At 41.4% G+C, this 19273-nt stretch overlaps 5 protein-coding genes across 5 annotated transcripts; 3 read left to right on the forward strand and 2 right to left on the reverse strand.

Annotated features, from left to right (window-relative positions):
* Positions 1-496: 496 nt before the first annotated feature.
* N7518_001970 (uncharacterized protein) lies at positions 497-1751 on the reverse strand (the record flags this gene model as incomplete). Its single annotated transcript, XM_057182898.1, has 2 exons — positions 497-1351; positions 1416-1751. The coding sequence occupies 2 exons, from the start codon at positions 1749-1751 to the stop codon at positions 497-499; spliced, it is 1191 nt and encodes a 396-aa protein (XP_057044348.1).
* A 1551-nt stretch (positions 1752-3302) lies between these two features.
* Positions 3303-3776, forward strand: N7518_001971 (uncharacterized protein; the record flags this gene model as incomplete). Its single annotated transcript, XM_057182899.1, has 1 exon — positions 3303-3776. One exon carries the CDS (start codon positions 3303-3305, stop codon positions 3774-3776), a length of 474 nt encoding a protein of 157 aa, XP_057044349.1.
* A 1063-nt stretch (positions 3777-4839) lies between these two features.
* On the forward strand, positions 4840-5646 carry N7518_001972 (uncharacterized protein; the record flags this gene model as incomplete). The annotated part of the gene is made up of 3 exons (XM_057182900.1): positions 4840-4959; positions 5016-5149; positions 5211-5646. 3 exons carry the CDS (start codon positions 4840-4842, stop codon positions 5644-5646), a joined length of 690 nt encoding a protein of 229 aa, XP_057044350.1.
* Positions 5647-5924: 278 nt separating this feature from the next.
* N7518_001973 (SDR family oxidoreductase) lies at positions 5925-6963 on the reverse strand (the record flags this gene model as incomplete). Its single annotated transcript, XM_057182901.1, has 5 exons — positions 5925-5957; positions 6013-6121; positions 6172-6227; positions 6283-6592; positions 6659-6963. 5 exons carry the CDS (start codon positions 6961-6963, stop codon positions 5925-5927), a joined length of 813 nt encoding a protein of 270 aa, XP_057044351.1.
* A 1166-nt stretch (positions 6964-8129) lies between these two features.
* N7518_001974 (uncharacterized protein) lies at positions 8130-9422 on the forward strand (the record flags this gene model as incomplete). The annotated part of the gene is made up of 1 exon (XM_057182902.1): positions 8130-9422. The coding sequence occupies one exon, from the start codon at positions 8130-8132 to the stop codon at positions 9420-9422; it is 1293 nt and encodes a 430-aa protein (XP_057044352.1).
* Positions 9423-19273: the final 9851 nt, after the last annotated feature.

A 19273-nucleotide genomic window follows, 5' to 3' on the forward strand; every position in this document is an offset into this window, starting at 1 on the left:
GCCGTGGTGCTTTTCTCGTCTTAAAAAATCATTACTTTACCTAAAGAGGAGGAAGTCGCCCGTTGAGGTTCAGTTAAATCAACACCGATCACGTGACCCGAACGACGTCGGCTTGGATGACCATGAAAGCTCGAGGACCGATGGCTTTTATTTATTTTAGAGCACATATGCCCATTATTCGACCTTCAAGTGATAAAGAGTTTGCGGGGCATGTGGTCAATGTCGTTGGCGAAAGTCCAAGTGTGAGGGAACGGCCCGCTTGAATCACATCGGAGCACTCGGAAACACACTACTCAAAGGATATAGACTTTGGTCGGTGAACAGAAAGCTAGGTAGGCATTAAATAACCGAGGGGAATTCTCAAAACGAGATCAGTTAGATGATGGCCTATCAACATAATGTTAATTTGTTTCATCTCGACTAAGAAGCAAAACTCGATATTATAAAAAGTGAAAATGTACTGCGAAAAAGAAATCCAAGGCTTCTCGTCAAGATCTCATGCCAAAGACGAAACAATCGAAAGCCAACCCAGGCCAGCCGATGCTGCTTCGATCCCCTTAGTATCCTTTTGCGGGGGATAGGTGGCGCGAGCCAACCTCGACAACTGGACCGCGAGCAAATGCTCTCTGAAATACATATCCAAGCCACCGACCATGTGAATGCTGTGATCAGCACCGTTCCCTCCCTTCTTCTCTCCCCAGCACAGCCTGGGGCCAACAATTTCATCTTCCATCTTGCCGGTCCTACTTCCACTTTTAGCCCACACCCGCTTCGTCTCATACAAAGTCTCCCAGGCGATGCCAAAGCTCCCAAACATCCCACCTTCCTTCTTACCCTCTGCCGCAGCACTCTTCCAAACGAAATTGCGACCTCCATACTCAAACCGTCGCGGCGACCAATCCTTTCTCTGCATCTCCCCATCCGGGATCTCGGTTATTGCGCCTATGTCAGGGATTGTCCGTGTGGTCATCCGGAAACTGCCTCCTTTGGTCTTCTGCAGTTTCACACTCGTCGCCCCAATCTGGGGTAAGAATTCCCCGGCACGTCGGAGTACCGTGTCGACGATGGGTGCTTCGTTGCTCCAGACGAATTGGAGGGCGTACAAGACGTGCGTGTTGGTCGAGTCTTTGACGAAAAACCAATATGAGCGCAGACCCAGGTTGACAAGCTCCGAGGAATGCGTAATCCGGTACGTGACCGGGGGCGCCGAGGGAGAAAGAGTCAGCGAGAAGAAGGGGCGTTGCGAGGTGTCGGTATTGAGGAATGGCTGAAGGTGGACTGGAGCTGTGCTGATATCCTTTGTAGATTGACTGGGATCATCTCCGCGGAAAGTATTAAGATCCTTGCGGATCTGGCAGATGACCGAAATCAGTGATCTAGACGAGGTGTGCGGGGTCCTGGACTGTGTGGTTTACCTGGGTCAACGACCAAGTCGTTCCGTCTTCGTTTTCCACCTCCTCCATCGCATCCAAAATCGTCGGAGGCAATATTATACCATCGAAACTGCCCTTGCGCTTTAGGTCTTCGAGATAGGCCAGGCGCTCTCGATGAACTTGGACCTGTCTCTCGAACATTTTTCTGTTGATTTTGAGGACATTTCCTTTCTTGTATATTTTGATTGCTGAATCCAAAACAGTGATGGCATTCTTGTAGACTTGTATGGCTTCATCGTACTCGCCCTTGCGTTCCAAAATGAAGGGCAAGGCGGCGAGCTTGTAGACCTTATTGTTGGCATCGATTTTTCCTGTCATTGCGTTGGTCGGAAAATAGTATATTGCTTTGAAAGATGGGTTCTATATCTGGTAGTAGTGATCAGTTGAGTTAGTAGACCTTTGCGTTCCCATGGCACTCCTTTATAGAGAATTGAACACATCGGAGCTTTTCTTTGTAGCTTATGCCAAGGTAGGAATATGCCTTGCCAAGGAGGTTCCATGTAAAATCGAGCCTATACAGGATATGTGTTCGTGTGGCAGTTGTCGCGGACGCCTGTACTCGAATCAGGGTGCAGCTTGGGCCTCCTTTGGAAGAAATAACTTGGCAGTTTGATAGAAATTGATCATCTGCAGTATCAGAGAGCCTTATGAACTTCAGTTGAGAGATGCATGGCCAATTCTTGGAGAAAAGGATACCAACTAATCGCTTAGTATTACCCTCTTTGAAGCTTGGCAATGGCTTAGCGGGGAAGCATTGGCTTTGGGGCACAAGGTAGGTAGACTATTTTCAAAAATTTATGTTTGCGAGGCTTCGGCCAAATCAAAACAGCGCGCATTGAATCAGTCAACGAAGGAATGGGTTCGGAGGATCTACTGAGGGAGCTACTATTTACGTTGACCCAAGAGCCATCTAGGGACGTGACTATGATAAAGTGATAAAGTACAAGGGCTTTGTTTACACTAGAAGACGCAGCAATAGCAATGGCCATCTGAAATCAATTTGGGAGTATCTTGACTCAACAAACCGCATATTTGTTATCTCGTGAGAATATGAAATAGGGAGAAGAAAGGACCTTATGATACAAGACCTTGTCTTTCGTAAATTACAGGAAACTGCTGTACATACGATTCCACTCTCCCCCTCTTTTCCATCTCGGGTGCCATACAGAACAAGATACTATTCCGTTCTTTCCTCACTAATAGTGCCAGTGCTGCGGCCACCACCTCTGTTTTCTCCACCAAGCTCAGTGCAAACGTCAATAATATTAAAATAGAACACGGAAACATCTGCTGAATCTTCCTGTCCAAGCTGTGACATGTGATTATAGTGCGGGGTCAAATTTATCCCACAAGATTCGGTCAGCCATTCTTCTCTGATTACTGACGCACAAGGTGTTTGCTTTATTGATCAATATTCGTGATAATAATTCTCAGAAACTATACTCCAAGATTCAAATGCAGACTACAGTCTTTGACAAAGCTTGTGCCATGGAGCTTCTAGAATGTGCGAACCCTTTTCTTGAGGAAAAGGGTCTTTGGGCACACTCATGGGCCAAATTGCCTAATCCTGCTTGCTCCGGTCCCCTCCTTCGAGTATGGGATAAAAACTCTGGCAGTCATCCAGATCAATCAAATAGAATGCTGGCTCGTTTGCCCCGACAGCGGTTGGGTTCGCGAGAAAGTCGAGAAAAGTCACTCGCGACCCATGCTGACTATCAGATATGGGAGCCAACGCCATTCATATCTTTTACTGCATCAGTATTAGGTCTGCAAAGATTCCTGGCCAAGAGAAAGGGGCCACGGTTCCCGCGAACACTTACGGTTATCAATCCAAACGTTCGCATCGCCAACGGTCTACCAATACTCGAAATGGAATCAGAACTAAGATATTACGAAGTGCAGGACCCATATGGCAAGGCGTATTCTTATTATAAAGATGAATATCTCTGTCTTTGGGAGGTTACGCCTGATGAGGTCGTAGCACACTGGGACTGGGACCTTATCGAGGACGTTCATTGGTACGAGGACAAAATATTACCTGCTTTCAAGGAGCACAACGATCGCTTCTTAAGCAGAAGTCAGATTGAGACGACCTTTGGTATGTCAACACTGCAAAGTGCTTTGCCCAACATGTTCTCTTTCTCAGTCAACAGAGACGAACTGTCTGGGTCAGACCTGGACCATTCTCCTAAATCAGACTCATTTCCAAATGAGAATTATAGTTTCTCAAGCGAGGAGGAGAATTGGCAGGTTGAAGATGACACTTATTGGGACACAGACGATGAAGTGGAGGAGTCCAACGCGATTGATGATTCATACAAGACCCTTGAAGGCGACTGGTGAAAACGATCCTTGCAGAACAAGGAACGGCGAAGGTTAAAGAAGGGTCGATTGATGTCTACCCTGGCCCTGAATGAAACCGCATGGAGCAACCCTGTGGTTCAAATACGAGATGTCAAAGGCTCACAGTATCACAAAAAAATATGACTTTTTCCCTGTGTCAATCATGGGGCATGAATTATGTTTCAGACATGCAAGTATCAATTTAACCCTACACTAAATCATAGATATTACCGGGCTCGCCTCAGTATTTCGAAAAGTTGCCCGCCACCGTCTAGCTTCTTCTCCAAGAACAGCTGCCAGAAGGCACTTGGGGTCCCGCTGTAGTAGCTATACACCACCATTACACGCTAGTGTATTATTTAAAAAAGCAAAAAATGGGTTGAGACAGAACTTTTGAAATTCCGTAGGTACTATGTACTGTAAAAGATCCCCACAATACTAATGTTCCTCAGGCCATCGACTCAAATGGAAAAGAAAAAGAAAAAGGGTCGGGGCAATTGAGGCCGGCTAGGCAGCCAGGCAGTCCAGCAAGGGACTAGCTTGGTGGAAATTGGCCCTGGAGCCCCGAGTCCACTTAGATAGGCATATCATGTGTTACTTGGAATATTTCAGCACTCTTTTTCTGTCTATGAAGTTCTAACGAGCGAAATATTTTTAGCCTAAGAGTACAGCCACATGGTAACCGCCAAACTACAAAGTACAGGAATTGGAAATTTTCGAGTCCCGGCCAGGCTTGCCCTGTCTGGACCCTTCCGAGCTATTTTGGTGGCCATTAAGGGGTCCAGGTGGCCGCACTAGCACCAAAGTGGAAAGAGAATATCTCTTAGTCGGCTAGAATAAAATGAATCGGCCAATGGGAAGGCTTCGTTTCAGTTATAGATTTCCAAGCTTTCCAAGGTTTCTGTCTAGATGCTTACTGCGGTGAAATAGAAATGGACTTATATATCTCCAAATCCATCTTCTTGTCTCCTTTTCACCTACAAATTCCATTTCTGTCGCTCGTTGACTACCCCGACATTCGTTAATTCGTTCATTCATTCATTCGTTATTCATTCAATACAACATGCGTCTCCAATCTCTCGCTCTTTTGGCCGGTGCCACTACCGCCCTCGCTGTCCAGACAACCTCTCTTTTCCTCCCCGGGTTCGACGAGCAACGAATTGATGGCAAGGTCATTGGCACTGTATGTGTAATCACCCTCTGTTAATTTAGCACAGCAAATTAATTGATATTTTCCAGAGCGGCTCCATGACCAAATATTATCTCAAGTGCGCCCCCGATGTTGACGCCAACGACTGCGGCCTTCCACTCGATGGTATGACCGTGGCCCAAGGCCCTTCAACCGTCAGCCTGGCATACAGCACAGAGGATGTGTAAGTAACTATCCGAACCACTTATACCCCCACACTCAGAGCTGATCCTTTCCCGAAACAGCACCATCAGCGAGAGCTGCAAGTTCGATTCCATAAGCGCGACGTGCGGCGCAACCGTCGTGACCGATGGCAGCACCTCCTCGTGGCACTCGGCCATCGCAATCAGCGAAATCCCCGGTGGCATGTACATGCCCGTGACTATCACTGCAACTGGAACTGACGGCTCTTCCGCCACCACTGGTGCTGCCGTCTCCGCTTCTACGGCCGCTTCGACTAGCGCTGCTACTTTGACTACCTCCGCTTCTACTTCTGATAGCACCGCTGCTGGAACTAGCACTGGAACTAGCACCGGAACGAGCACCGGAACGAGCACTGGCAGCAGTGCTGCTGCCACCAGCCAGACCGAGACTGGCAATGCTGCTATGCCTATGATTACTGGAAACGCGCGCTGGGCTGCCGGTGGTGTTGCTGCTGCATTGGCCCTCGCTGCTCTCTGATCGTCGGGTCGTTTTTTGGAATGAACTTGGATGCCCAGCCGTGACTCGGTTAATGCCTGTCTCGTTGATAAATATGTACCTTTCTCGTGTATAATATGCAATATACAAAGCGTGTAATACTTGGTACTTCGGTCTGTAGACCTAGTTTGAAACCTGTATTGTTGGCGGTCGAATATGTACTTCGTATTTACGCCACACAACGTGAAGTCTTGCAACATGTACAATGAGCGCCATCTAAAACCTCCTCTATATCGTCACTCTGCTTTACGGAGTGTAAGTTAAGACTTGCGGTGCATGACGCCAGCCGAAGCCTATAGAATAGTCAGAATATGCCTAAAACAAGATTTAACCGCAGAATAAGCTTACCTGGTGGCTGGGGAAGACCAGGGTGTCGGCGATCACAACGTTCTCACGACGACCAGCTGCAAATACAATAACCTCGGCGATGTCATCACCGGTCAATGGCTCGACACCCCTGCCAATTGTTAATTATATTCTGTTTTTAGTTCACTTGGCATGACTTACTTGTAGACAGCATCAGCCTTAGACTTGTCTCCATAGAATCGCACAACGGAGAACTCCTAATCACGATATTAGCTTCATATCAAAGGCGAATAATATATGCGATGCCCATACCGTCTCAACTTGACCAGGATCAATTTCAATAATACGGATTCTCGTGGCGACGAGCTCCTTTCTCAGGGCATCAGTGAAGGAGCGGACAGCCGCCTTGGTGGAGCAGTAGATGCTACCACCAGAGTAAGGCTCGCGGCCGGCGATACTGCCAATGTTGATAATGTCACCGCGGCCACCCTCAGAGCGCTTCTTGAAGATGGGTAGGATGGCCTGGGTCATGTTAATGAGACCGGTGACGTTGGTGTCAAACATGACCTTGATATCCTCAGCAGCAATTGAAGGTGCCTGGGCGACACCCTTGACCAAGCCACTTTTACCGTGAATGTCAGTATCGACCGTGGATATCAATCAGCTTAGCTTGGTGTGCATGACTCACGCATTGTTGACAAGGACGTCAATCTCCCTGAACTCCTCGGGCAGGGAGGAAACAAAGTTGCTCACTTCCTCCGGGTTGCTGACATCCAGCTTGACGGGAAGAACCTGGACACCATTGCCAACCTCCTTCGTGATCTCCGCCGCGACCTCCTTCAATGTGTCGATGCGGCGCGCGGTGAGGATCAACTTCAGGTTCTTGGGCGACGTGCGGGCGAACTCCTGGGCAGTGCTCTTTCCAATGCCAGACGAGGCGCCAGTAATGACGATAGTCTTGCCTTCGAGGCGCTTTGCCATTGCGGAAGCCATGGTGCGTCGGATAGAAGTTCGGAAGGTGGGGCTTGCGAAGAGAGCTGGGGATGTAGAGGGGCGTGAGAGTCGTTGAAAGAGTCCAATTGATCTGATGCACGCTCGTAGACGGGTCATGGATCGAAATCTCTATTTTTCAAAGGAGAAATGAAACGCAGAACCCAAAATAAATAGATTGATCACGAACGAGTGCGGGGACTCTGGCGTCATATTGTGTTATGTAATCCCATACAACGCCCGCCCGCGATCGGCAAGAAGGCCGATATTTCTTATCTCGGGATAATCGTGCCAAGCCCCCACTAGTTATGGGCCACGAATCGACTCCGTACAACATAGGAGTAATTCCACCCTTGCCGAAAATAGGAACCTACCGATGGATATTCCCGTATAGCTGGGTGAGGAATTGGGTAATTGTGCAGGGAGTAAGAAGCTAGCCTGGGGGTTGAGAAAAATCGAAGTGCTCTGTATGGAATATCTATACAAAAGATACACAATGACTCACGAACACAACAAAGTTGTTGTAGGGCACTTGACACGACTTTTCGGAGGCCATGTTGCCAATGGAGTTTGTCTCTGAATGCCTTATTATATTCTTGGTACTCCTTAGAGTGACTAAGATGGGAGACAAAGCCCTGTTGGAATTGTTCAAAGAGATAGTTTCTCTTTAAAGGAACATGCCCTAATTGGGATGGTCATCTTGAACCTGACAAAGGGCCAAGTGCACCATCATGATAATTAATGCAGGACTCGTTGTAGGTTGACAAAGATCAAATGAATGCCATTGTCTATATCTTCTTGGAGGACATCGATTCATAGTTCTAAAGACCAGGTACTGCCCCCAATACATCTAATAAATAGCCTTGATGATACCCAGAAGGGTACATACAGCAATCACAGTGTCGGTTCTTTTCCTCGAGTCCTTTTGTGATCTTTTTGTTCAGACAGAAAGAGCAAAGGGGCGTTCCTTCTATATCCAGCGCAGCAAAAACACCAGGGTAACCTACCACCTCTTCCTAGATACAACCTTGTTGACATTCTAACTTTTGCTTCATGTGCATATATCGAGTCTAGAATCACCGCACACCTCGATTGCAATTACCTGCATACTTTTACTGTGGAGATTGATTACAACAAATCTATCGGATATTACAAGATATTCCACCAGGATGCCTTCTCCAGCCAGGGTTTGCTATATGACTCCTCTGAACCTTGTGTCAAACTGTAATGGAAGCTTACATGAATCTTCTTCAACCCAGAAAGCTTCATCTGATGAGCTTCTTCGCCGGTGTGATTTTGATTGGGCCGAAGATGCTGAAGACGCTGCGACCAACGATAATTTACATATGCCCGCCACACCAAACCCTCTTGGTTACCCCCTGCCAAAGGCAAATCTCCACAATGAGATATATCCTACTACTCGCTATCTCAGATATCCCAATTATAAGCCATCACTCCCAACTGTCTATGAAGAGGTCTGGGATGAGACATGGGGCTGGGTAGATGGCACTCAACATATAACCTCCAGCTCTTCGGAGAGAATATTCACAGACTCCGACGATGATACTACCGATCTTTCAACGTACGAGGGATCTCCCATCAACGACGGGCTAACTCAGAATATGTTCACAGTCAACGGTGAACCAGACCTCCACTTGGCTGCACAACAGTCTATCAACAATGTCTTTGCGGACCGTCAAGCCTGGATGGATGCCGATGCAGAAATTCATCACTTCAACTGGATGGGACTAAGGGTTTACACACGCAGCTCGACCTCTCCGTCTGATTCGCTAGCCATTATCCTCGCAAAGCAAAAAAACCCACAGGGAGGTGCCACGTGGAGAGTTTACTCGGTTCTAAACCGAGCTACCCAGTACATTGACCCGGTACTTGTATTTCTGGATCACCAAGACGAAAGTTTGTTCCAACTCCGGGGCTCAGAGCTTGTACGTGCATCCACTGGACGTGTTTTCAAATTTTATTCGCCTCATGGAAGGTGGATGGAGGATTCGAGCGATGCAAATGACGATATTACGACAGACTTTGGTAATATCCGGACTTACGAAGCGACAGGGTTGGCCGTTGGAAATGGCTTCGTTGAGTCAAGTGTCATTCGCTCACTGTCACAATGGACTGAGTGCCGTGATGAAGCCTCTAATGTCCCTGGGAGATCGAGTCAGTTTCCCCGAAGGAGGACTTGGGAACGGAAACCCTCACCACTGCGACATTGCGAATCTATAAATGACCTAGAGTATTCAGAGGCCTCAAACTCACTGGCGTTCAAGCAGGCGAAGAGACCGCCTCGTAAGATCACAACTTGTGTGGCTGGGGCACCACGTGAAGAATATTTCTCCTTCCCGAGTCCTATCTTTGGTCGCTATAGGGCAATCAAAAAAGCATTCCAAAAGGTGCAGCGGGGCTGGAAATCGATGCTCAGATCAATCAAGCATACTCTGAGCTAGGTAGTTGTCCCTCTTCTCCTCGGTCTGATTAGCTTTGCATATAATCTCGATTGTTTGGATTTTGAACTCACATTTGGCAGGTTTCACTTCGCTCTCTGATTGCCGCCTCTTTTGGATGGATCAGATTGAGCTTACCCTTTTGATTTTCTCAGGATCAGCTTCCATTTGGCAATATTTTTGTGGATATTCTATTTTCTTTTGGAATCGCCATATGGCATCGATCTTTCAAATTTATTGTTGATAAAACCAAGAACCAAAAAAGAGCCGTGTCTCTTATGTTCAAATATTGTCTCTCTTTCATTTCCTTTATCTTGATTATCAGCTTGATTTAGGGCCACTTTCATATCTGGATGAGTCTATCATTCCTTCGTTTTATTTTCATTTGTGCGAGTTGTCAAGTGGTGATTAAGTGTCATTGCGGTGTCTATGTTGTACATCCTTATTAAAGAATTTATCAAGGCTTCCTTCAATATAAAGTAGTGGAATGCGTACATGTTTTGAAGTTTTAAATCTCATGAGCACAAGCGGCTGGGTATATATATTCTTCATGGATGGCTGGCAAGCAACGTTGCCGGCGGTGGTGGTCCAAAGAATATGTAATGGCGAATGACTACGTAGTGTCTTTATGAGAGAAAACAATCAGAGTGAATTCGGCTAGATGATGTCGGAGGAGAGAAGGAGAGGTGAAGATGGGAGCGGAGCGAGACTACCTAGACTATCCCACTTGCCGCCTTCCGGACACCCAACAATATCTGATGCAATCTGGTAGGCTCAACGCGGACTTGATTCATAAGTCTCCATTCTCACCCGCTTTCTGACAGAGGATCTATAGAAAGGTATGATAGACTCCGCTCGCATCTTTCAAGTCTTCCATCCACCTTCCATGTGGCGAGTAAAACTTGAAACAGGCTTGGATTCTGCACTGCACTCGACATGGCCAAAATTTTGTTGATATAGTGCTGGATGGCGTGATTTCGAATGTCATGCCTTGTTTTGTCCCACACTCAATGACGCTCTTGAACTCCGTTCCTCCGTCGAGGCGCCAAATCCCAGGGTATCTCCCGGTTCTAAGCTTGATCTTCTCGCAGAACGATTTTAGCTTAACGGATGCCTCGCCCGTATTGATCAGGGTTGGTCCTTCGAGGTAGCGGGTCGCATCGTCGAAGGAATTGTAGTCGGACTCGCAGACACTTCCTCGGGAGTGCCGTACCTCGTCGGCCCCTCGGAAGAAAACGAAGAAGACTCGTCCGACGAGTCAAGTACCTGACCACTGTGTTGTTGTCCTTTTTCCTCAAGCACCTTCATTCATCTGGGTCTTTGCTGTACCCGAATGCATAAATGCAAGTGATACCTCAGGTGTTCGTGCATAAACTGGCCAGCCGAGCCAGATCCAGTGGTGGGTTGTACCATCCTGGTTGCAAATTGCCGCTCGGTACTTGAATTCGTCGAGCTAGCACCGCGAGACCTTCACGAGCTGCAGAATCCGAGCTAATCTTGACAGTTGGACTGACTTCAAAGACCCAAGAGATATGAATGAGCGCTCGAAGCGTAGGAAGTATTGATTGTTGGATTAAAATAACAGTGCGATCCCTATGCTTCTTGTTGCACACTTGTCCAGGGCGCAGGCTGTTGCTGCGTGCCTAGATGCCCCCGAACACCCAGCTTCTTTGGCTGACTCCAGTACCCGACTGGATGTCAGGACTCGATAGAGTGTCTGACCCCGCTAGCAGGGGACGTATAGGTCCTCAGCGCGAACACCAACAACATGGTGAAGTGCGGATTTGTGATTCTCGATTTGTTCGTTGATAGTGCGGTCCAAGCTCGCACCCCCCGAGAGGAAAACATGATCACGATACATCTGCATTAGGTAAGACGCATATAGATTGTCCTATCGATTTTAGCCAGGATTAATCTCCTAGTCCCCTCAAAAGAAAAATAAATAGGCAGAGTGGGGAAGACATACCAGCCGAGTGATTGTGAAAAGCCATCCAAGTCCTAGCCAAGATGATTCCTAAAGGGAAGGAGTCGTTGGGCTTTGTGTGTGAATGAATATATATATGAGAATGAGATATAATAAACGATCACATAAGAAAAGAATATATATGGGTTTATAAATTATGGGGATATGAAAATAGAAAGAGAACCAAGGAGGCAGAGATCTGGCTGTCGTTATATCTAGGTCCTGACTTACGGGTGCCTTAGGCCGTCAATCATTATTCTGTGGATGAGGGAGCGAATGTCACGATCTACGATTAATCGCTATCATATGCTTCATATTTGCTTGCTTGCTTGCTTGCTTGCTTGCTTGCTCGTTTGCTCGCTCGCCTACTGTTTGCATTCCATAGATTGTTTGTTAGATAGCTAAGCGAGAAGGTTGGTTGTTTGCAACGTTTGCAAAGTGGTCAGCTATATCATTCCACTTTGCAACTTGCTTCTTCTTTCTTTCTCCATCCTATTTTTTAGTTGAATGCACTTCGTAGGGACCCCACACCCTTTCCCTTCGACGAGGACGCGCCCTGTGATGAGGGAAAAGGCGTGGCGTCCTCATGACAGGGATCGTCCTCGTCGAAGGGAAAGGGCGAGACATCCTCATCGAAGGAAAAGGGTATTGTTAACTTTCCAGGTACACATTCCTAATCGGGTAACTACCCTACCGCATCTTACACCGCCTTCCAATTTACTATACCGCTTTCACGGCAAATAGCAGATACCGATCATGTGATTTTTTGTGTGTTTTTGATTACTAGGTTTGTGACGGAAAAACGGTGGTAAGGCGATTGTATATGTGGCAGAAAAATCTCAATAAATTCTCTAACTCTCTAAAAATGACAATAGTCCTAAAACATGACAATCTTATGGACAACTTAGTAATCAAAACAAACAAAACAAAATGAAAGGATGTTTTTCGGGCGAAAAACTGCGGGACTGGTTTTTCGGGCGAAAAACCACCTGAGTTAGTTTTTCTGCAGAAATACCAGCCTGGTTAGTCACGTGACCTAACTGTATTAGGAATGAAAAATAATAGTATTTATCCTAGATTCTGATATACCCCCCAGCTTTTGAAGCGATCATAATTTAGAGCTTTAAGAGCTGTCTCAATCAATTAATGTCTATTTTCATGACTAATCAGATGACCAATCTTAGATATTCTAAGCAATTCCCTAAACTGTTCTTATTTCTAGTAGGATAAAGCTTTCGTTAGACCATCAGCAGGCATTTCTGTGGTTAGAATCCAATCTACGTTAACCTATCTGGCGTTAACTTCCTATTTTAACCAGTATCTATTAATATCTATATAGCGAAGCTTTATATATATTAATACTCCTTCCTTTATTAATAGATTAATGGTCTATTAGTTATTATATATAATTAAGAGTATATATAAGGGTTTAAATCTAAGTATATAGAGGACTCGGCGCTACCATTAGACTATTTTTCCAGCTTTAGTAAGTACTAGAAGTTTAGCTTTAGTAGTTAAAGTGGTAACTATCTTTTATTTAGACGCTTTCTAGTCGATCGGACCTCTATAAAGTTTATAGATATATCCTTCTAAACTTTTCTGGTCTTTATTATCACTAAACGATATATTACTAATAAAAACCACTGATTTAGCTACTAGTTATATTATTAATATCTCGCTTATTAGGTTATTTCTTCTAATCCTATATTTAATAGCCTAAAACCTAGTCTAATATAGGTATTAGATAACGCGGTTAATAGTATTAATATATTTAGGACTAGGGTTTAGTAAGAATTCGGCTACTTTTCCGGTTACTTTTATAGTATCTAGTCTTAAGATAGTAGTTATATACTATATAGATCTAACTTTAGCTTAGTATCTATAAATCTAGCTTAGTATAGTAACTCTATTAAATGGTTCTAATAGCTTAATACTTATTAGAGAATTAACTTTCTAGCTAGTAATTAGATTATATTTTGACACTATACTTTTAATATAGCTATTTTAGTATAGCTAAAGCTTCTTCTAATCTCTATCTTATAAAATACGGATATTAAGAAACTAGCTAGTATCTAGCTTATATAGTTCCTAGTACTTTTTTATCTATTAATCTAAATATATTGCTTAGTTAGTATACTTTAGATGGTTGATAATAATAATATTGTCTATATAGAAGAAAATAATAATACTAATTATTATAAAAATATAGGGATCTTCTGGTACTAGAATTAATCCTAGCTTAATAAGAATATATATTACTTCTTACTGCTATAGCCTTAGTACTATTCTTAGACTATATAATGCTTTATATAGTATCTAGTACTTATTCAAAATTTTAAATCCTAGTAGGTAACGTATATATACCTCGCTTTATAGGATTAAGTTTAAAAATATATTAACTATATCTCTTTATTTTATATTAAGGTTAAATACTACTACGAGTATAAAGATAGCTCTTATGGTTTTAACTGCTAGTATAGTAGCTCTTTTCTTATCTATTATTATCTATTAAAGATCTCCTTATATATAGATCTACGCTTTGAACTTTTTAAGTATACTATCTATATCAAATTTATATATAAAAACCTACTTTAGGGGTAATATCTATATACCTTTTATATTCGGTATTAGGACCTAAGAGAAGGTTTCTTTTCTTTATAGGGTTTTAATCTTAAATTCTGCTACTACTTTAAATTCTTTTATATAAGTATGGTTTTTTAATTCTACCTAATTTTATAGTAGTAGAGGAAGTCTTTATAAGGTCTTTCTTTTCTTTTAAACCTCTCGTTTATCCCAGTTAAGAATATATAAATTAATTTAGGCAGCTCTTCTTCTTCTAGTATTATATATATCTTATAATTTATCTATTCTCTGTTCCTTTTAGATCTAGTCCTAGTAATAATATTAGTAGGATCGATTCTATCTAATCTTAGTCTCCTATAATCTAGCTAGGCTAATAAGGATCGAGGTAAAGACGTCTCTTCTTATAGTATTAGGGTTTATTTAAGCTCGCGTTATAGTTAAAGTTTACTCTCTAAGATAGGATTATTATAATTATTCTTATCTCCTATTTATACCTCTCTCCTAGATTCGATCGATTATATAACTAAGATAGGATCTAGTATTATTAAGATAGCATTTCTTACCTATCTCTATATTTCTAATAACGATAATAGAATTAGTCTCAGTAATAGTAATATTAATAGAAATAAAGGTTAATTTAATAATCTTGATAAATTTAGTAATAAGGCTTATAAAAGTAGTAATATTAGTAAAGGGATATCTGCTAGGAAGGATCCTGGTATATACTCTCTTACCTAATCCCTTGGTTTATTTAATATTAGGGTTAGTAGTAGATTAGATGATTCCTTTTATATAGTAATAGGTATTTACTATCTCCTATTTTCTTCTTATTATAACTCTCTCTCTCTATTATCTCTCTATTAATTATTATTATAATTATCTTAACGATTATCCTTATTATTAACTTATTAGTTATCCCTATATAGATTAACGCCTTACTAGGTATACTTAGTATTATTATAGAGTACTATTCTAGTAACTAATAGTGGTATTTATATCTGACTTCCTAGCTTAGCTTAAGCTTAGTCTATTATTAGTACTATAGGCTAGTATATTTTCTCTATACTATCGGTAATTATACTAATTGTGTCTTTAAATTCTAGCTTCTCTGATAATTTATATTATCGAGATTTATTGAATATAGTATCCCTTCTAATATTAACTCTTCTATTCTTACTACCTTTATATAGGAACTAAATTCTATATAGGTTCTTTAATATATATCCTACTAGGTAGCTAATTTCTATATAAGGTACTATTTTTTTGGATTAGATATATTTAGAATTAATAATTTATAAGTATACTAAGTATCTGTATACCCTAAGGTTTAATAGGTTGATCCTTTAGTACTTAATCCTATTAGGTATAGTAAGTTTTATAAGTTCTAACTATAGTATAACCTATTAGTTTTTAATCTTTATTAGTACCCTATTTATAATATATACTACTATATATACTACTTCTATCTATATGGTTTTTAGAAGATTAGTATTATTAATAAAGGTTCTTACTATTTTAATAATTACCCCTCCCGATCTTTCTATAGGTCTATTTATTTCTAGTAGGTCTAGTAGTAAGTATTTAATAATATACCCTTCGGCTTTAATTATATTTTCTACCTTATTACCTATACTCTATTTATTATTATAGTAGAAAACTCTGATCCTAATATTTAGCTAGTTCTTAACTAGAGCGATAAATTTCCTAACTACTATTTAATAGTCGTTTTTCTTAATATATATAAATATAAAGTAGCACTTAATTCTATCGAGGTAAAAATATATTAACTAAATATATCTATTCTATATTAGCTAATTCTATACTAGATCGAAATGTATATATCCTAGTATACTATAGGTTATACTAATTCTTCTCTAAGATATCTACTTTAGTATATCTACTAGCTAGTAAGCTTTATATATCTAATTCTTAGGGTTACTTCTAGTAATTATTATACCTTCTATTATCTTAGAGAGTTTTTTAATTCTCTTTTTTCTAATATAGCCTAGTTATCTATACTATATTTTAAGTAAGGCTTCGGATTTTAGTTCTTTTTCTAATCTTTTTAATATAGTAAGTACTAATAAACTATTTTTTGTTTTAGGGATTTTAAACCCTAACCGAAAACCTAGGGGCTATAATAACTATAAGAGATTCTGTTCCTTATACATTTTATATAGTAGGGTTCTGTTCTTCTTAATCTAGTTCTTTTTAAAATTTAGGAAAGTACCTATTTTCTTAAATATAAGGTTGTAAGTAATAAGGTTTATATAGAAATTTAGAGAGTACTTAGTATTATATAAAGTCATTTTCTTTATCTAATTAGTAACTAGATTAATACTATTAATTTCAACTTTTCTAATTCTAATAACTATTAAGGCTATATTACTAACCTTAATTATACTCTTAGTTTCTTTAAAGGTAATAAAGATGTTAAAATATTACAAGTATGAGTTGGAATACTGCATGTAACCAGATAATTTGAAGGAAGGTATCCAAAAGTGTAAAGTGTACAATTGGAATAAAAGTTGCTCTCAAAGTCTATAAGCTATGTGTATTGTAGACTTTTATATACAAAAGGGGATAATCTCGCTTCTCTCAGGTGTGGTTCCAATAATATTGGAAACGCACAACAACAATCAATCGGGGTAGGGTTGGTGTTAGGGAACGGGCCGGAAAGATGCTTTTCCGGCCGAGAATACAGCCTGCCTGATAACGTCATTGAATCCCAAGCCTTAGCGGTTAGAAAACCAAGTGTGGATTTTAACACGCCCCCTCAATAAAAGTTATCAGGCATCAGAGTGTATCACAGCGCGCGGTATGAGTATAGTAATACTAAAGGGAAGGATGATCATCAAAGAAAAGAAAGGTAGTCCGACGCTTATTGATTTTTATATCAGCGGCGGTCCCGCAGTCCATTGGGTCGGGGTTGTTTCGAATGAGTCGAACATCAAGATCTTAGACACATATAAACGAAAGGAAGTATCAACTAGATATAAAAATATAAAAATATAAATATAACGGGATCATGAAGGTTAGAAAGTATAAGTTATATATATAGATTCTAAGATGCTTACTTTTGCTAATAAGCAGAAGTGGAAGTAGAAGGTATTACGCCCCTATCTTGTAGAGGGTGTAAACCTAGTCGTTCGATAAACTGTCGAAATTGTGGTCCTGCCAGCGGTTTAGTGAGGCCGTCGGCGATATTGTCAATACCTTTGACGTAGGGGATATAGATCTTACCGCGCGCTATCTATTCTCTTACCTAATGCTAGTGTATCTCAATGTGTTTAGACCTGCTATTTTCCTTTAGCGCAGTGGCCATTGAGATGGCGGATTAGCTGTCGCTATATAATAGTATAGGAGCCGAGGATATAGGGGAAGCAGAGAGAGCTTCTCTGGAGGAAGAATTAATACCTAGATCATCAAGTAAGCGCTTCAGCTATAGAGCTTCTATGGCTATAAACGAGATCGCCATATATTTAGCCTTAGTAGTAGACTTTATAGTGCTAGTTTACTGGGTTGATTTCTATGCGACTGGTATACCGGCGAAGAAGAAGATATAGCTAGTATAGCTCTTGCTTCTATCTTCGCCCCTGTATAAAGTATCTACGTATCCCTAAAGTCCTATCCTATTGTGTATTCCTCTCCGCCCTACAGCGCTGTACGTGAGTTCGTATTATAAGGTGGCGCCAGTGTATATAATAAGCCTAGCTGCGAGAGCTTTATGGCTGGGATCGGGGTTTGTAAGGAATTGTGCGAGGATAGAATAATGGTAGGTAATGTCTGGTCGAGTCATGGTATTAGCATAGTTCTTAGAACTAATGGTTGACTGGTAGGACTTAACAGTCTTTACAGAAGCTTGTAAAGTGGGTCTCTGTAGGATTATTAAATTTAGCAGTAGTATGATCAGTTTATATCTACTGTTTTCGCCTATGAATGGTTTCGAAAACCTGTTGATATAGGTTTTCTAGGAGATAGAGAGGGTACCGGCTTCTTAGTAGTATACTACTTTTATTGAAAGATAGTGGTAAAGTAGGCCGAAATCTGTGATTGACTATTTCATGGAAACAGCTCGTTTTATTCGATCAACGAGATCTTATAGGGATATAGCGATCAGTATATCATCGATATATATAAAGACGTAGATAACGTTCGCCCCCTGATTGTGATAGACGTAAAGATAAGGATCAGAAGGGGATTATTTGAATCTAAGGGTAAGTAAGAAATCGCCTAGTATATTAAACCAGTTATTAGTAGACTGTTTCAAACTGTATAGGCTGCGCTTAAGCTAGTATACTTGTCCCTTTATCTTATCTTTAAAACCGGGTAGTAGTTCTATATAAATAGTCTCTGCGAGTGGTATATTAAGGTATGCTAGGTTGATATCGATATATACAGTATATAAACGCCGAATTGCGATAATACCAAGGAGGACACGGAGTATAATATAGCTACTGGTATTAGCGAACGTCTTATTGTAGTCGAGATTCTCGACTTGCTGGAAGCTATGTACTACCTAGTGAGCTTTAAACTTCAGAGGATTACTATTAGTATCAATCTTTAGTTTAAAAACCTATTTACCAGTCAGGGTACGCGTTATATATAAAGCTAGGACTAACTCCTAGACGCCTATTGTGGTAAGCTGATCTATCTTAGCTTTTATGGCTCTATACTACTATGGCTAGAGCGGTGAGGCCTTTACCTAGCTTAGGCTCTTTAGATCGAGTAGCTAATAGGGATCGATCGATTCTATAAATAGAAGTAGTAGAAGAGGTACTATGCCTAGGGGTACCGGCACAGTAGTAAATTAGCTTAGTACTGATGTATATAGTACGTTTGTATAGTATACCAGTTATTAGACTCTTATTCTTGTATCGCGAGTACTCGAATAGGATATGATCGTTCCGATCTAGTAGAGAGCGATATCAGGCGCCGGTGTGGGATCTAGATCATAGCCTATATCTTTAGGAGTATAATCTTTATTATTAGAAGACTCGCTTGTAGATCCTTCTGAGAATGATTAGTTAGATAGTTCGTCTGCGGTAGAAGCTTCCTCGCCTAATATATAGCGGAGGAAGGGCTGTGCCTATATTACTAGCAGTTTAGTTATAGGGGTTGGTAGATCTAGATTATTATATAGATCCTAAGGGTCCCCTTTGTCGAAAACGATGTCTTAGCGAACGATAATTGTTCTATCTAGGCGCTAGATCTTATATTAGCTACCGTGGTAGCTAGTATACCCAATTAATCTACTAAGCACTGTACAAGGTTGTAAATGCTTGCTCGTAGGGGTAGATCTGATTTC

Source organism: Penicillium psychrosexuale (assembly GCF_028828465.1).
Source record: "Penicillium psychrosexuale strain IBT 29551 chromosome Unknown utg000002l, whole genome shotgun sequence".
NCBI classification, from domain to species: domain Eukaryota; kingdom Fungi; phylum Ascomycota; class Eurotiomycetes; order Eurotiales; family Aspergillaceae; genus Penicillium; species Penicillium psychrosexuale.